Source organism: Achroia grisella, unplaced genomic scaffold (genome assembly GCF_030625045.1).
Source record: "Achroia grisella isolate CSIRO2021 unplaced genomic scaffold, CSIRO_AGI_Agris_v1 utg3615, whole genome shotgun sequence".
Taxonomy (NCBI): domain Eukaryota; kingdom Metazoa; phylum Arthropoda; class Insecta; order Lepidoptera; family Pyralidae; genus Achroia; species Achroia grisella.
Genome location: NW_026712820.1, coordinates 208,842 through 228,994, shown reverse-complemented (window position 1 = coordinate 228,994; position 20,153 = coordinate 208,842). Strand labels below are relative to the sequence as shown.

The 20,153-nt window shown below is 34.8% G+C and overlaps 1 protein-coding gene across 1 annotated transcript in view; it reads left to right on the top strand.

The window, feature by feature from the left end:
* Nucleotides 1-1,123: 1,123 nt before the first annotated feature.
* LOC131843998 (uncharacterized) overlaps nt 1,124-20,153 on the top strand; it is a 177,299-nt gene continuing 158,269 nt past the window's right edge. The window contains exons 1-2 of the mRNA XM_059192787.1: nt 1,124-1,227; nt 1,260-1,361. Of these exons, the coding sequence (XP_059048770.1) occupies nt 1,338-1,361 (24 nt within the window). The 5' untranslated portion in view covers nt 1,124-1,227; nt 1,260-1,337. The remainder of the gene's footprint in view (nt 1,228-1,259; nt 1,362-20,153) is intronic.

The window sequence follows — 20,153 nt, the reverse complement described above, 5'->3', positions numbered from 1 at the left end:
ATTGAAATAACCGTTTTTTACTACATGCATATGAATATAAATACGGTGCATACACCAAAATAACATTTATTACAATTCTTGTCTGTCTGTTTGTTCCGGATAATCTCTGAAATGGATAGACCGATTTTGACGGGACTATTTTTGGCAGGTAGCTGATGTAATAAGGAGTAACTTAGGCTAGTTTTATTTTAGAAAAATAAAGTAAAACTAATTAAGTTTTTTGTTAAATTCCACGCGAACCTACTCGCGGTTACAGCTAGTGTGAAGTATGTAGTTACTTATTAATAATAGAGATAAATAAATATGCTAATCACTACATTCGACGATTCCATGCGGTATTTAAAAGTTTTTTTAAAAGCATTATGTATAGGCTTAAAATGAAATAAAATTAGTAAATCGAATGAGTTGAATTAACGTTTTACTTTTGACCAACTAAGTAATAACGGACCAAATTATTGTTACCATTAATTAAATATCACTTGTTTTTTTATTTTCTTCTCAATTACATCTGTATACTGAAGTAGATGGTGGGGGAAAAAATATGATTAAAAAAACTACGTGCATATGCGGCTAAAATGTCCCTCATGAATAAATGATTTTTGGTTTTCGTTTAATTTGATTTACTAAAAGAATCAAAATATTCGTGTCAAATTATACCTCGTGATAGTTGTACTGGATCCATTAATTTAAAATCATGGCGGTTTATTACTAGTTTTTGGAGATCCAAATAGTGAATTAACTATTTTATTTTTTTAGTATATGATGATAACAAAATGTTGCATCCGCCTGTGCTGGGAGATCCAACTAGTCAATTAACTTCTTTTCATTGATGTGAATGTAATGATGCACCCGCCTGTGATATACGTTAACACTGACAAGACACCAATGGAGTATGATAAGTTATGCATGAGATCAGGGCAGTTAGCCCATCAAATTTACCAGGAACACGATGATTTCGAGCAGCCAGGTGCTGATCAACCTGACATGGTACATAGCTAGCTTCCTTACTCTACATTACTAATAATTCCCTCCCAGTGGGTTAAATGTACCATTGCTGGCAACCCTGCCCCCCGCAGTCGCCGTCACCCGGTACACCGTCGCGACCAGTTCTGTACGAGGAATGGGCACTTGCAAAAACTGACACCGTCTGGTCGCAGGTCTCGTATTTGTTTTAATAATGTCAGTGAAGTGTGCGCCTCGTTAATTTGTTGTAGTGTCAGTGTGAAGGTCAGTCAGTGTCAAGGTCAGTCAGTGTCAAGGTCAGTCAGTGTCAACAGTGTCGAGTGTCTAGTGTCTGATGTAGTGTTGTCGGGAATGTCGCGTCGTGACCAAGCACCATGCTGGCAGTTCGCCACGCCAAGGTAAACCCGTACAGTTATTTATAATATCATCTTAGTACTTACACTCTCGCTGACTTTGGATGATGACAATTCATGGTTACCATGATCTATCAAGGTTCAAAGACAATTAAACGATTTTCAATACATACGGGGACAGCTCTGTATTTATCTATATACTAGCTTTTGCCCGCGGCTTCGCTCGTGTTAATTTATCCCCCTAGGAGTGGAATTTATCAAAATCCTTTCTTAGCGGATGCCTACGTCATAGTAGCTTTATGCATGTAAAGTCTCAGCCCATTTAAATGAATAATCGATTTTTGCGAAATACATGTTTTTTTCTGTTATTTAGAAATCTACGTGTATTTCATATTCCAATAATACTCCTAAGATAATCATATTAACAATTTATTAAAAACTAAAAATCGAAGCTAATTTGAACATACAAGTGAAAAAATTGCTATAAATGTCCAGTACTGTTTTACAGTCGACTAGTTTTAAAAAAGGTACTGAATACGATAATTTAAAAACTAAACGACTACGTTGTAGCTTCAAATACTAAAATATAAAACAAATTTTGCGTTAATCTTTAAGTTTAGACAATCAAAAGACGAAAAATAATTACTTGCACTAATTTTTAGTCTTGTTTTACGTAAGAATACATAATATTAAAATAAAATGAAATGATAAGTGAAAACGCAGTTTATGAAAATCGATTAAAACAAGTAATTTATATAATCGATTTATTAAAAATCGATTAATAATACTATGAAAATCGATCATAAAAAATCGATTACTAGATAATTACAATCGATTTAAATGAAAATCGATTACTAGATAATAATAATCGATTTAAATGAAAATCGACTATTTATTAACATCCCTATAGACACCAAGAGAATAGCCATTAGTCGTGTGTTTTCATATAAATAAATACACAAATTTCACATTAAGTTTATAATAACAAGGCTTAATTTTAGAAAGCTCTTGTTATAAAGACGACATGAAATTTCTCAATTGGCTCGCAGCCTCTTAACTCTAATAACAAAACGCTGGTCCACAGAGCCCCAGACAACGTGCTACCAATGTAAATGTAACGAGTGACGAGTAATAAACTCGTCACTCATTACATCTGCTGTTAAAATCAAACAATTATTAATTAAAACAAATACAAAATATTTTCATTAATGTAAGTCTATTACAGACTCTTATGATATGCCAAATCTACCGTCAGTTCGGAGTGATTTCGAAATGAGAACTGATTAGAACTCAGCTCGTATTCTTTTCAAATTAATCTAAATATATATAACTCAAAGGTGACTGACTGATATAGTGATCAACACGCAGCCCAAACCACTGGACGGATCGGACTGAAATTTGGCATGCAGATAGATGTTATGACGTAGGCATCCGCTAAGAAAAGACTGATTAATTCTACCTCCAATAGGATAAAATAGGGGATAAAAGTTTGTTTGAAACTTTGTCAATTTTAAACCGATCGGGCTGAGACTTTGCGTGCATAAAGTTACTATGACGTAGGCATCCTCTAAGATTAGACTTTGGTAAATTCCACCCCTAAGGGGATAAATTAACGCGAGCGAAGCCGAGGGCATAAGCTAGTGAAACAATAAAAGAATAATTTTATATTCGATCAGTTAATATATTATTAATTCTCTAGGTATACATACAGAACGTTGAAAAATGAGAGTCTTGCATCCGCCGCTATTTGCAGAGTTATCGATCCTTGTCCGTAACAAATGACGCTGTACTTGCAACTTGCGACCCCGGGAAATGAACCACTGACATTAATAACAGAAGCCGGTCGTCGTCGGCTCGTTACGTCTTTGTAAGTCGCGTTTATGTCCAAGTTTGTTAAAGAAAATGACATCAGGCGACGGCGCTGCGCGGTCGGACCGCTACGCGCTCGTAAAACATTAATATTTCCAGCATAGACTGCAGAGCATTGTGAACATGTTAATGTTTACAACGTTTGGTTTAAATCACAGATAATATAATATTACATACAGATACCCCATCCCATACAAGAAAATGGTTCCTTCCTAACTCGGGCTATTCTTCGGGCTATTTTATTTCGCCACCGTAGCCGCTAGATGTCGCTATATCTGAAGCAGTTTGGATTACTAGTGGGTGATTAGTAATAAAGCATGAAAATAGATGGCAGAGAATTCGGTCTACATGACATCTGTTTTGCAAAGATACGTACATAATAGATATATAACTGTATCGAACTCCTGATTGGGTACAATCGAAAATTCAATGTAGGTATAATATTGTTCGCTGACAGTCTACAGACACGGCTAATGTACCTATGTATCTATGTACTATGTTACAGTTACTTTTTTACATGCCTACTTTTTTTCTCCCGACGAAGATATGTCATAACGCGTCTGAACTAAAATCGGGCTATCGGTTAAGGAGCAATAGCTCCTTAACGAATAGCCCGATTTTAATACGGTTTTTTTATTTAAATTGTTATGTGATAGTGATAGATTTTAGCTATAATCAATTGATGTGCATATGGGTACCTCATATAATTTTCAGTGTATAAATATTTCTCAATATGTAGTTAATTATGGTAAACTGGCAATTTGTAAAACTGAAAATAATATCTGCAAACCATCAATCTTTTATATGTAGGTTCTTTCAGGGATACTACATCGGTGCTAATGACATGTAGGTACTTATTTTGATGTTATACCTATTTGTAGAACCTTCGATATCTACAAACTACGCCTTTACTGCTAGTTTTTTGGTATTTATGTAAGTTGTTATTCAGTTGAAATTAAGCTGCGAAATTAGAGGATATTTGGACATAACATCTATGTTCTCCAGAATGATAACGTATGCGGGATATAGCGGGCACGACATGATGACGTAATGCTGTTTAATAATATATGTGTATGTATGTACGTCGGATAGCGTCGTGGTTGGATGGATCGTCAGCTTATTTACCATTTCAGTTAATAATAGTAGGTAGTAACTTTTGACAATATGGATGAAGGAGGGTAACGGTGATGATGATGAGATCAATAATGACTGTTGACGATAGTGACGGTGGTATTTATTTATGACCACCATAAAATTCATCATTGGCAGCATTCTCAACATTATCATCATTGTTCATCATGATGATTGAGATCAAATTAATTAATTGATTAAAAAAGTAGCAAGTATTAGGTAGGTACTAAGTCCTTATATGACTTAAATACAAGGTTCTGGGATGCTGTGATATACTACAGTCTCTAGATTTTGTTTCTTATTAGTATTCCACGACCAAAGTCTATAGACAGAGAAATATAGATTTACACAAAGTTTCTTGATGTAAATGGGAATTATTATACACATTGCATTAAAAAATATATATGATTACCATCTAATACCATCTAAATCATTATGTAGTAAATAATTCCTGACATTTTAAATCGAATGAGGTGAAACTAACATTGCATGAACACAACACTTGAAGATCATAACATTTTTATTTCAGGTAATAAAACACTTTTAAATAATTTATTAATCACAGAATAAACAATTGTTAATAATTTACAATAATATTTCTTTCACTGCTTGTCTGTTATACCACTAAAACTTCAAACACTTCTGTTATTTTTATATTATATTCCAAATAAATCAATATCAAGACATAATATTTCATCAAAATCATTTCATAATTAATTCCTGGTACACTAAATATTCCTGGATTTGTTGATGAAGCAATATAATAATAATCATGAGCTTAAATCATAAACTTATTTGCAGTCGGTTACACATAATATAATTACTTGGAATTTCTTCTCATCACTAGTCCGTTGCTTTCTTACTTATTTAATTATATTATTAATTGCATTGTGATTAATAATTTACAGATTTTTCTTCTGCTATTTTCTCTTATTTTTACTTGCATTATTATTTTATACAGTAAAATGTTCATATATATATATATATTTCTTATTCTTTTGAACTCCTGTTCTTTACAGTAAAAATGTTATTTATCTTCATCTGAATGACTAGGAGATTTAGAATATCATCTCTTATTTGTTTAAACTTTGTTCAGTATTAAGTTGTTGATGTCAGGAAAATCTGAAAACAATATCATATACCATGTTACATTTTCATGAACTTACATGAATGAATTTACATGAAAGTAACTAAACTGTGACCTTATTAGTACAATAAACATATTATTCATACATCATATTCATTCAGTTCTAATAAAATATAAAAATAATACTACTGTTTAGTACTTTATTTTGATTAATAATTTTCAGTATTTTCTCAATCAATCAAAAATTATAAAATCAGTGTTAGTTTTTTGAAGTTACATTCATACCAATAATAAAAACATAATAATACCACATTAAAGCGGTCACCAAGTACATATGTTTATTATATTTTAATATGAAAGATACACACGCATACATATGCAAGTTTTTAACAACTTATAGTTATACCTGGTATGAGATAATCCTCAAAGACACGATAGTTTACTAAATATTTGTAGTAGTCCTTAGACACATTTAAATTATTGAGTTTGACAAAAAAATAAGAAGTTCAATGAACTCTGAACAGGGACAATTCAAAAGTTGAAGTACCTACTTAACTTAAATGATGAAAAAAGAGAAAAAATCCAATGCTAGTGAAAATATGTTTTAAGCATTTGACTTAAAGTCGTTTATCCTATTCTTTTATTCCTATATTTTATATTTTTAACATTTCATTTATGTTGCCAGTACTCGTTGTCATTTCGATATAATAAAAAAATATGGACCAACCTACGATTTTAAATCGATATTTTTATTTGTGATGAAATCTAATAATATAAATTATTAATAACCTACCCTCGAATGGAGATATTAAAAAACTAATTATCATGAATAGTGGGTACTAGGATCAGTAATATATCATAGTATTATGAATGATTATCGTTTCAAAACCTTGTACAATTTAGTAAGGTTGAAAATATCCATCTACAAAAGCAAAATTCGAGTATTTGTAAAGTTTCTTATGAGTATTTTTAAAAATTCGAGGATCCTCATATTTAGCTATCAATGTCAGTAATTTAGATACCATATAACACTTGTTTATTGAGGTTTCATAAAGGTATAGCTGACCTTATATACTCTATACCACATTCAATTCTCATTCATTAAATTACGATAAGTAGGTATTTATTTTTTTAATAGAAGAACTATGTCACTAATGTCATTAATTGCTATAATTACCAGGGTGACCGCGTGGAGGTTGATATAATAGAGTACACTTGTATCAGATCAATCTAATTAATATTTCCCTCTTCAAGTTTCGAAGTTATGAGCGAACAGATAAATATATAGTACTTGCATACCTGTCAAAATCTCTCTATTTTGCCGTCGTCGAGTAAAAATTATGCATTGCAATTCGTTCCAAATAAGAGTATAATACAAAATGATGAAATTTTACTGTTTGCAAAGACTAATTAAAAGCACCATCGAATAATGCGTTGTAATATCCTGTTATCGATTATTCGAAAAAATCGATAAATCTATGCATTTATTTTTAATATGGCAACACTTTCTAAATAAGTATTACTGGAATAATATGGTTTTCTTGTTTAGCTGTTTTATATTTACTTAAACTTTTCTTATGTTTAATTTATCATAATAATATAGTAAGTACTTATTATTTGAAAATATAAAATAAACATTTAAAATACGGTGATACAAATGAAAACAGCGCCATCTATGAAAGTATTTTGGAAACAATAAGCCCCAATTAGCAATGATTAAATTGTAAACAAATACAGGGCAACAACAAAATGAGTAAATATATGAAAATTACTTTTCAAAACGCATTATTTCATTTTAACATCTATATATGACTTTTTAAAAATAGATTAAACCTTTTTAAAAACATAGTTTTGGGTTTTAAACGATTACAAAACAATGTTGAATTCCATTCGATACCAATGACGCCATCTAAATCCGTTTTTCGAACTAAAAATGGCTACTATGCCATTGATCCCCACTGGTTTAAATATAACAAAATATAAGAACATTTTACGTTGTTCTTATATTTTTAGTAGCTACGATACACTACTACGACTAGTCTAAATATATATAACTCAAAGGTGACTGACATAGTGATCTATCAACGCACAGCCTAAACCACTGGACGGATCGGGCTGAAATTTGGCATGCAGGTAGATGTTATGACGTAGGCATCCGCTAAGAAAGGATTTTGATTAATTCTACCCCTAAGGGGATAAAATAGGGGATGAAATTTTGTATGAAACTTTGTCAATTTAAACCGATCGGGCTGAGACTTTGCATGCATAAAGCTACTATGACGTAGAAGATATAATAAAGGTGATATATCATCCGCAAATTTTCAACCGGAATTCAATTGGGCTATCGCCGGGGTCACTAACTACCTCTTATAAGATATAAACTCGATGCTCACCCGTCCCGCCACGTCGCAACAAAGTTGAACGAACCGTAGCTCCCTCGTGTATACAATGCACATATTGGGCAAATTGCAGTCTAAGGGACGCCCACAACTCCGCAGGTAATCTGTAATCATTTATTTTAAACTGGTTTCGAAACATAAACATGTGAATATGTTACCGAAACCGTTATTTAACGTAAGAACATGTTTTTGTTCTCAGTTCAGGGCGAAGGGTATTATTAGTTATATGGACTGTTGACCCTATTGTACCATGTCAGGTTGACCTTTATGCTGTTCCCCTGAAAACCTGGTGATTAGTCATAAAGATCTGGCCTCGTTCATCTTGTTATCCTCCACTTACTACCTCGTGCTTCATTCTATATCATTATCATTACTAGAAGGAGTGAAAATAGGTAATATAATTTTTTTAATCAAAAAATATATTAAATCAATCAATTAAATATGTCACTACCATATATTTGACACATACATACTTATATACTCTTTTGTTTATTGTTAAAGTCCGTGGTCAAATTCAAACTATATTAATATTGTTTGTATCTAATATTATTTGTCTATATAATAGAAATAGAAAATCCTTTATTCAAATAAACTTAATTTAAGCACTTTTGAATAGTAATAACATTTTTTTTAATCTACCGCTCGTTCAGAAAACTGTCTCATCATAAGAAGAACGAGCAAGAAACTTGTGTGTTGCTCTTTTAAATAATCCTTGTAAGTTCACATTTTACAAGTCGAAACGTGTGAATACAAACTACCAACCAGTACGAATTATAGTTTTATTGGATGTCAAACATAATTATAATAAATAAACTAATGATATATTTAAATATCGCTGGAAGGTATTGGATGCGAGCCGCGTAGGATCGATCGTCGTTGAGATCTTTGATGGAGGCCTTTGTTCAGCAGTGGACGTCTTCCGAGCTGCGAAGATGATGTTGATGATATTGAAATAAAATATAGTTAAATTTTGATCACTAGTCGACCATTAGTATCTATTATTAGATAATTTTATATCTGAGATGAACTTCTTAGCAATTCATGTATTCCCCGGGTGCCGGGACCAACGTGCGTCAGACAGGAAAACTCCATGCAGTTTCCGGCACTTGTGACCCGGGTGGCCCCTTTGCCCACGTTAAATTAAACGTTAATGGTTTTTTTATAACACAGGGGACAAATGAGCATGCGGCTCACCTGATGGTAAGTGATCACCGCCGCCCATAAGCACCCACAACACCAGGGGAATTGCAAATACGTTGTCGATCTTTCAAAGAGGAATAAGCTCTTTTCTTGGTTTCAGTATCATATCGGTTCGGAAATACCATTGCTGGAAGGTGATTCCACAATGTGGTTGTGCGTGGCAAATAGTTTCTAGAAAACCGCACTGTGGAGGACCGCCATTCATCCAGATGATCAGGATTGTAAGATCCACTAATTATGATGACGACTTAGGCTTTGAAGCCGGCTACCGGAAGAGAAACCCCAAATAGCGCGCGTGGCTTGTGACACGGGAGTAGGTTTAAAAGGCCCTTTTAGAATGCATTAACACTCACCTTCACTACTTACAGCTTCCCCCAGGGCCAACTAAGTCCGAGATAAACCAGTCTCCAATACAATCTATTTTAGTATCCAAAACACAACCGGCATGCCCTGCCCTCGTCGACTGAATGCCGAGGCTCACCCAACGAAAGAGGATTATTCAACTACCGGCCTCCGTATTTATAGACCGAAGTTAGTGTAATAGGAAGAGAAGCAAGGGTAACGGTTATCTTATGACAAATAACTTGATTCGGTCTATAAATACTAGATGGCGCTATTTACAATATTTGTACCTTTTCCCAATACCTTTTTAAAATATCGGATTTTTATACAATATTGATGTGAACCCTAACAGGATGGTATTTCAGTTTCTGGCGGGTGGTACTCAGCAGCTGGTATTGATCCGAACAATTCCTCAGAACACTCCCCGTGATATAGTTCCGTATAAATTTACAATTATATTGGCAAATTGACGGCACTGTCAGAAGTCAATTAATTGGAATAATATAAAATAGTCCGTGGGGAGTTGGGCGCCGGCGCGGGACATTGTGTGCCCCAAATAATTGATATCCCCCATTTGATCGTATCACATGATGAAGGCGTTTCATTAACTCCCATCTGCACTGAATTTGCACAACAGTGCTCTGATTGATAGGGTATATTACCCTATCTATTAATATCTACACAAACATATAAAGTGTCATTGAAGTGTCTGTCTGCAATATACGGTCTTTACATAAAAATCATTGTAAAAAATTTTGTCAGTTTGATTTGTTCTTGCTAATCTCTGAAATGGCTGAACCGTTATTGACGAGACTCACACAGATATAGCCCAAGAGCCCACGACGGCCAGACATACGTCTTGTTAGTAAATGTGAAAGTTCTTGTATGTGTGTCCCCAACACAGGCAGGAACGATCCCCAAACATGAAACCTGGATCGTGGTTTGGTTACAACCCCCCGTAATTAAGGAAACACAGTTTAATAGTTAAATATGAAAACTGAATATTATATATAAAATTCAGTTTTCATACTATAACGTAAGTATAATAATAATAATAATAATAATAAGGCCCGCGTGTTTGACTATATTACCTCCGTAAAAAGGGAGATATAATAAATATATATATATATGTAATAATAATAATAATAATAATAATAATAATAAAAAACACTTTATATTACCCTTCAAAAAGCTGCCATCTTAAATACTTGTCGTACAGTCCGAAAATTTCTAGAAATTGATGAAAATGATATAACACCAGTCACACCAGGCACACAATAAGTACACACACACTCACACATACATACACGCGCACACACACATACACACACTATTCTTGGTTTCGGCCCGTAAGTTTATCTCCTCAATGGAAAAAATAAAGAATAATAATAATAATAAACACCAGTCACACCAGGCACACAATAAGTACACACACACTCACACATACATACACGCGCACACACACATACACACACTCTGCACTTACTTGGTTTCGGCCCGTAAGTGTGGAGAAAACCAGCAATAGTTGAGAAAAAATAAAGAATAATAATAATAATAATAATTTATTTATTTGCCTGCTACATGGTAATTATGATCTTACAATATAATGTAAGTACACGACATGCAGAACCTCGTAGAGGTATGCAAATATTGAAAATGATATCGTAATTACAATATGTCATTAAATTTAATTAAAACATTATAATAGGTACCACAATAAAATAATAAATGTGACAGTATTCCACTAATGTCAATCAATATTATTAAAACTATAATTACATGAAGACAGAGTTCGTATGTATATTTATAAAATAATATAGTTTAGGGGTGTCTGGCGGGGGGTTGGAACCAGTATGTATCTACTACTATTACAGTATAATACTTTACTCAAATAAACTTAATTTTAGCACTTTTGAACAGTCATAACATTTTTTTTAATCTACCGCTCATTCGGAAATCTGCCTCATCGCAAGAACGAGCAAGAAACTTGTGTGTTGCTCTTTTAATCAATCCTTGTAAGTTCACATTTACAAGTCGAAACGTGTGAATACAAACTACCAACCAGCACTAATTTATTAGGATCAAATACAAAAACACAATAAGATTACATCATTTATAATTCGAGGCGAGGTCTCAAATTTGATTCGCTACATCGTAATCACTTTTGGTTGAAAAATCACAGGTCGACAGCCGGTGTGGGGCGGCCGACCTATTTGTGTTAATTTAATATTCAAATTATATTAGTACATGGTTACATACAGGGAGATTTCACACGTGCGTTATTTTTTAATTTTTGCAACGAATTACCACATCTTTGAATCACTTTCTAGTAATGGTATTTCAGAATAGAATAGAATAGAAAATCACTTATTAATAATAATAATAATATTTATTTATTGCCAGAACAAAAGATACATAGACATTTCACTTCGTACACTGTTTCGTACACAAAAACTATATAAAAAAAAGGAACCTCTTAAACTACGTATAAAAACCAATAGTAGTACCTCATACTGCGTTTTCTGGACAAAAGGGGCTGACTCAGCTGATGCTGTGAGCGTAACGTTTACACATACGCTGCACAGCGCTGATTTTCAGTCAGTTCCTCTCATTTAGCGAAATATTAATTTAAGTGAGCTGCTTAGCAGTCCAAGTTAGTTATTCAAATAAACTTAATTTAAGCACTTTTGAATAGACAACAATATTTTTTTAATGTACCGCTTATTCGGAAAGCTGTCTCATCACAAGAAGAATAAGCAAGAAACTTATGTGTTGCTCTTTTAAACAATCCTTGTAAGTTCATTTTACAAGTCGAAACGTGTGAATACAAACTACCAACCAGCACTAATTTATTTAGGCTCAAATATAAAAACACAATAAGATTAAATCAGTCGTAGTGATAAGAGCAGACCAGTCCCTACAAGCAGCTCTCGGTCACGAGTATAACGGATGAGCCAGCCATCACTGCGCTCGATCATATTTTAATACATGTACACTCGTACGAAGCTGGGGCGATTAACTAGTTTAGTTATATAAGGTGTGAATTTTCAGTATGCAGGTTTCAGTTTTGGACTTATTTTTAATTCACACTCTAGTCACGTGCCACGGTTACGAGTGTTATAACCAAATCTCGATATTCATTCAATGATATTATTTTTACCAATTCATGGCTTAGTGGTTTACCACCTAGGTTTATAAACACTAGAGATTGACTTCGAATCTGCCCATTATCTATACATAGAAATAAAATTGGAGTGCCTGTTTGTAATATTGAAATAATCGTTTTTTTACTACATGCATATGAATATTTTTTACAATTTTTGTTTATGTGTTTGTTCCGGTTAATCTCTGAAATGGCTGGACCGATTTTGATAGGACTTTTTTTGACAGATAGCTTATGTAATAAGGAGTAACTTAGGCTACTTTTATTTTATTGTATTATAGTCGTGGCTTAGTGGTTATAAATACCAGAGATGACTTCGAATTTGGCTATTACCATTAATAGGCTATTGTCTTGGAAGTTTCAATATCGTAACGGTTCGGGAATACCAATGCTGGAAGCTGTATCCACAATGTGGTTGTACGCGCTAAAAAGTTTCTAGAAAACCGCACTGTGGAGGACCGCCATTCATCCAGATAATTAATAATATTAATAATAATCTCAGGACAATTCACACAGCGCCATCTAGACCCAAGTTAAGCCAGCTAAAGCTTGTGTTATGAGTACTAGATAACTGATACATATACATAGATATTTTTTTTTGTGAATACATACATATTATTCATAGAAAACAACCAGACCGATACAAACAATCATACTCATGAATACAAAAGTTTGTGCCGTGCGAGGAATCGAACCCGCGACCATCGGTCGTAAAGCGGTGTGCTAGACCGCTAGACCACCGAGGTCGTCTAATTAGGATGGTATTTTAATTTCTGGCGGGTGGTACGGTGGTGAAACTCGGTAGCTGGTATAAATCTGAACAGTTCTCCATAATAACAAAACATGTAAAACATTTATTTGGAAAAGAATACGAGCTGAGTTTCTTATCAGTTCTTCTCATCTCGAAATCATTCCGAACTGACGGTAGATTCGACATATCATAAGAGTCTGTAATAGACCTACGTAAATAAAGATATTTTGAATTTTGACTACTCAGTGATACATGCAATAGAAAATGCATAGAGATGCAATATCTCGCCGCAAAGCCAATGGGTCGAGTCTCTCACATAGACGTTGATTATCAATGTTTCTGGCTGCTGGGTTCTGCAGTACCACATTTAGTATTTCATTATTGTAGGTATAACATTTAGAGATGTCGTGCGACAACGTTGCTGCGACTTTGCGACCGCTTTGAACTGAATACGAACTAACGAGCTCATCAGTCCAGGCCCGAATACTGCATTCCGTTCTACAACTTGTTACCCCTTGTTTAATACATTTATCCGAGTATGTCAACCGGCACTAAACTTCACTATGTAGGTACAAAGTTTTGAGAACTTCATACCTCATACCCGCCGAATTATGGTACTACTAACTACAAAGCAACTATGTGTATTAAGGAATCATACAACAGTAATGGGCGATGTAATTTTTGTAATATTCTGAAATAGTTGTCGAGGATTGCTTGCGAGTATTGTTGTATGGGACAGGACAAATTAAGAAAATGTCTGCCCACCAAATGGAAAGTGGTAACTGGAAAAAGGCAGCACCTCAGTGTGTTGATTGCTCGAGCAGGAAACCACTGATTAATTAATTAACTAATTAATTAATTAACTAATTAACCAGGGATATACGCGAGGACGCATGTAACCAAACCGACGCCCCTACCTAGCCCTACTACGCCAATAACAATAAAAACCAATAACGATAACAAAAATGGGACAGATAAAACAACATAGCCTGACAACCGCTGCGCTACACATCTCAATAGAAAGAAAGAAAGATAGGAAGAAAGAAAGGAAGAAAGAAAGATAGAAGGGAAGGAAGAAAGCAAGAAAGAAAGAAAAATTATTTATACTGTGCTTTTCAATAATGTTACAATATAAAAAACAAACAAATGAAAAGAAGAATAAATAAAATGTATAGATAATTAAACTTAATTTACCATGTAATAGATAAAAAAAACTAACATAAAATAATCACACAGATATACACATATATATTGAAATGGCTCCATTCATTTTTATTGTATGTCCTATATGAACATACAGCTGGTTTTTATTGGCAGCAAAATGAGGAACTTAGTGTTCGTTTTTTTTAATGTTTTGTTCAAAAAGATATTTTTTTCCAATCCCAGTAGTAGCTCCAGATATTATCGCGTACAAACAAACAAATTCTAAAGTATCATATATGTAAGAAGCACTGATAAAAGATAGTTTAGATACTTAGGCTTTGAAGCCGGCTACCGCAAGGGAAACCCCAAGTAGCGCCCGTGACTTGTGACACGGGTGTAGGTTTAAAAGGCCCTTTTAGAATGCATTAACACTCACCTTCACTACTTGCAGCTTCCCCCCAGGCCCAACTAAAACCCATTTCTATATTATAATATACACTTTAGTATCCAAAAAACAACCGGCACGCCCTGCGCTCGTTGACTGAATGTCGTGGCTCACCCAACGAAAGAGGATTAATAATTTTTTTTCGGACTACTCTAATGCTGTTGGCCGCAGCTGGCCTTTACAGCTTCACCGGACGATAGGGGGCGAGTGCAGATGGCACTCCAAACCAAGGAAGGACTTATGGAGCGGCTGAAGGCCAACTCCTGCCTGACAGATACGACTTCAGTCTGAGAGCACCGCTAGGGGTTCGAACCTCGGCTCAGCCGTCGTAATTTCGATCCCCGTTTGAATTGGACGGGGGATCGATCGGAGGGGAGAATTATTCAACTACCGACCTCCGTATTTATAGACCGAAGTCAGTGTAGTAGAAAGACAAGCGGGAGTAATGGATATCTTATGATAAATAACTTAGTTCGGTCTATAAAACTAGATGGCGTTATTTACAATATTTGTAATAATCTTTACATTGGGTACTTCATTAATACTAAACACAAACTACCTTCTTTTAATATAATTTTAAAATATCGGATTTTTCTACAATATTGATGTGAATTCTAACATATATTATCATAGATATCGAGGTAGATAGTAATAGTGTTGGCAGTAAACATAAAACATAGACCAGTAAAATTGAGACCGTTTTTATTTTATGCTTCCGCTCCCGCGAACGTAGCATTACCAAGTCCAAATTCAAAAAATCAGGATTGAAAGTTCATAAAATCAGGACTATTCAGTTTAAAAACAGGACGTAGTAATAGTTAAATTAATATGAAGTAAAAATAGGTGAAGTGAAATTCAAGTAATTTTGGAAATAGAAATAGAGATAGAGATAGACATAGGGATAGGGATTGGAATAGAAATAGAAATAATCTTTATTCAAATAAACCATTACAAGTGCTTTTGAATAGTCATATATTGATTCTACCACTATAATTAAAATAATCATATTTTTAATAATTTTATAAACCCAAGACACTGCCTAATAACTATTCAGGACTTCCCAGGACACTACAAAAAGTAGGACATGTCCTGGAAAAACAGGAAGGTTGGTAACTTTAGTCTAACGTAGCATTACCTTCTATAAACTATAAATCTGAAATGACGATTAGATATTTATGCAAAGCATCAGAACCTCGGGCTGTTTTATATTCAGTAAAATATTAAGTTATATCAACGTCATAGTCCACTGGTTTACTACCCCTGCTTATAGATCATAAAGGTTGTGGGTTCAAACCTGGCCATAACTGAAAACTGAGCATGAAAAATTATATTTCTTACTTTTCTGTGATGGAAACATTGATAATACTTAAATTAATCGTTGCTTTTTCACGAAATATACTCGTACCTAGTGAACAAGAATGAACTTTGTGGCGGTACTCAGTAAAGACACTAGGTAATGTGGACTTATGACCACCTCCTAGATGATATCAGGACCTCCACGAGCTATAAACCATCGCGATAAATTTCATGTGAATTTGTCACTATGGGAATTTGTAACTGAATTGATTTCATACTCATCTTATCATCCTTCACTATTACGCATATCATTTCATTATCATCCATTTAAAATCGGTCTCGTGAATGGCAACCAATTACATATAATTCATTATTGTTTTGACCCCAAAAAGCCAATACAAGGCATGATACCGAGGTTCACACACCGAAAATTCAACACAATAAAAATAGATACATTTTTATGTATGTATAGAAAACACCCAGAACGATACAAACAATCATACTCATGAATATAAATATATACCGCGGTCCTCAACTTGAAAGCGGCGTGTCTTTACTAGATGATTGACCGCGGCTACAACACCACAGTCCTCATAAATGCAACCCATAAGATTTCCATTATAGGACCACAGCCAATACGACGCCATGACACCGCGGTCCTCAGTAAAGACAACCCATGAAATTTCCACTATTGGACCCCAACCAATACGAGCCATGACACCGCGGTCCTCAAAAACGGTAACCAATGAGATTTTCATTTGTAGACTCATCTTCAGTAAAGACAACCCATGAAATTTCCACTATTGGACCCCAACCAATACGAGCCATGACACCGCGGTCCTCAAAAACGGTAACCAATGAGATTTTCATTTGTAGACTCAAGTTTATTGATAACGAGGCCATGACGCCGCGGTCCTCAGGAATGGCAACCCATGACATTTTCATTATTAGACCCCAGTCCATAGAATGCCATGACACCGCGATCTTCATGAATGGCAACTAATGAGATTTTCATTTGACCCAAGTTTATTTTCCATTCGAGTATCATTAAAAAGTATGTTATTAAATGAAGTTCACTATGAATAATAGAACTTGTATAGTAACAATCGCTCGCACACAATAAACCAGCGAGTGTGACACAATCCGTTGGTTTTGGGCGCCGCTTGTCAGCACCACGTGAATTATGTGCCGACTCCGTCCGGGAAGAATGCAGCTTAATTAACGAACACCAAATTACATGTCTCTCCATTATGAAGTAACAATGCGTATATGTTTAAACACTACCATGTAAATTATAATCATACTCGTAGCTGACTTTACTCGATTATATATGTATACCAAAATTTATTGTGTGATCGAATCAGATATAAGGAGATCCGTAGAAGAACCAGAGTGACCGACATAGCCTGAAGAATTGCGACACTAAAGTGGTAATGGCAGGGCACATAGCTCGTAGGACAGATGGCCGTTGGGGAAATAAAGCCCTCGAGTGGCAACCACAAACCGGGAGACATGGGAAGGCCTCCAGTAAGGTGGACCGATGATCTGGTCAAGATCGCTGGAAGACATTGGATGCGAGCAGCGCAGGACCGATCGTCGTGGAGATCTTTGAGGGAGGCCTATGTCTAGCAGTGGACGTTTTCCGGGCTGCGATTATAATGATGATGACACAGCAATCGAAATTAAATTTCGATTGTGTGCATTCTACTCCTCGCGCAGTACAAGCATTTGTGTTCACGAGTTGTAGTGCTAGGTAAAAACGGAGAAAAATATATATTAATATAGACTACTGACAATTAGGAATAGAATGAAGGAATTGAAGTATCAAAAAAAAAGAAAGTAATATAAAAACACAAATTTAGAATATAAAATACATATCTGATTAGCCAGTTACAACAAAGAGTATGTTTGTTTGTATTGGTCAGGGTTTTTTCTACGTACATTATTGCATTTCCAAAAAAGTACAAGTATATCTGTAAGCATGTAAGCAGTTTCCTAGTAGCCATAACAGAAACTCTGCAGAGCTTGGAGTTAGATGACGATCTGTGAATGGTCCTGGGTAGTTATTATTAAATGAATAAGGTAAAGGAAGGCCGAGGTGTAATGTTTCCTTTGAAAGAAGGAAATCTTTCCAAAGGTAATCTAGAAGAGATTGCATTACTGTCATGACTACCTTTTGTATCTAAATATATAACTCAAAGGTGACTGACGTAGTGATCTATCAACGCACCGCCCCAACCACTGGACGGATGGGCTGAAATTTGGCATGCAGGTAGATGTTATGACGTAGGCATCCGCTAAGAAACGATTTGGATTAATTCTAGCCCCAAGGGGATAAAATAGGCGTTGAAAGTTTGTATGAAACTTTGTCAATTTTAAATCGGTCGGGCTGAGACTTTGCGTGCATAAAGCTACTATGACGTAGGCATCCCCTAAGATTAGACTTTGGTAAATTCCACCCCTAAGGAGATAAATTAACGCGAGCGAAGCCGCGGGCAAAAGCTAGTATTGGTATATTTTTACAATTTTAATAATGTTAATTTCCTTTAAATGTTAATGCAATAGAGTATAATAAAGCAAATATATGTAATGCAATACTTCAAGTACCCATTTTTATAATCTAAAATACGCATAGATATTTTCATGCGCTAACTGCTTACCGACAGAAAATTACAATTCCTTTTTCATTATGTACCTTACCGTTATGACAATAACAAACAAATTTCCGTGTTCGCCAATCACACTACTCCAATTTTTTTTTTAATTTATATAATAAAGATAAGTACAGTTTTCAGGGATGTTAGGGAGCTTCGTAACCGTAACCGAAACCGAAATAGAAGTTTCGGATAATATCGGATAGGGGTGGAGCCTAATTGAGACACGTTATGTAGCCATTTTATTAGCTATTTATGTTTTACTTTTGAAATTCTTTAAAGAAATAATATCCGTAGCCGAAATTATCCGAAACTAACGGATAATATCCGTATCCGTAACATCATTCCTATATCCGAAACCTATCCGTATCCGAAATTTCATATCCATAACATCCTTGGTTATTTTTATACATTGACTCGCCAAACTGCAGAACAGTTTGTTGACAAGATATCGCTGTTTTTTTTAATACTTACCTACCTATATACGTCTATACACATAAATACACGTTTTTACAGAAATTTAGCAATAATTACATACAATTACATTTTTTTTTAAACTTTATCTATAAGTGCTCCTTTTAATTTTCTTAAGCTCGCAATGACCACTTGCGTTCATCCCGGAAAAACTGTTGAAGGGGCACTCGAGTTAAGAGGCTGAGTTTGGTGCAGTTAGTGTGCAGAGTGGAGGAGCTCGTCCCGAGCGATGTGCCGGCGCTCTTGTGAACTTCTTTGATTAAAACTTATGCAAATCGGAAGACGCGAGTCAAGTGGATCAACTGCTTACTATACGATAGTTTGCTGGCGCGTGGTGCACTACACGAGTCACTGTAGACTGTAGACTTATATGTTCAACAGTATACTGTATATATAAACATTATTTGAATCGAGTTAGGGTCGAGTTTCTTGTGAGTTCTTTTCCGTTTTAGCAGAAAAACCTAAACGAAGAAATATATTAAGTACTTACCTGTGCCCGGTTTCACACGCGTTTATTCCCTGTGTGTTATTCTGTACAATTGAATATAGTTAGAGTCGAGTTTCCTGTGAGATCTTTTCCGTTTTAGCAGAAAAACCTAAATGAAGAAATATATTAAATACTTACCTGTGCCCGGTTTCACACGCGTTTATTCCCTGTGTGTTATTCTGTACAATTGAATATAGTTAGAGTCGAGTTTCCTGTGAGATCTTTTCCGTTTTAGCAGAAAAACCTAAATGAAGAAATATATTAAATACTTACCTGTGTCCGGTTTCACCCGCGTTTATTGCCTGTGTGTTATTCTGTACAATTGAATATAGTTAGAGTCGAGTTTCCTGTGAGTTCTTTTCCGTTTTAGCAGAAAAACCTAAATGAAGAAATATA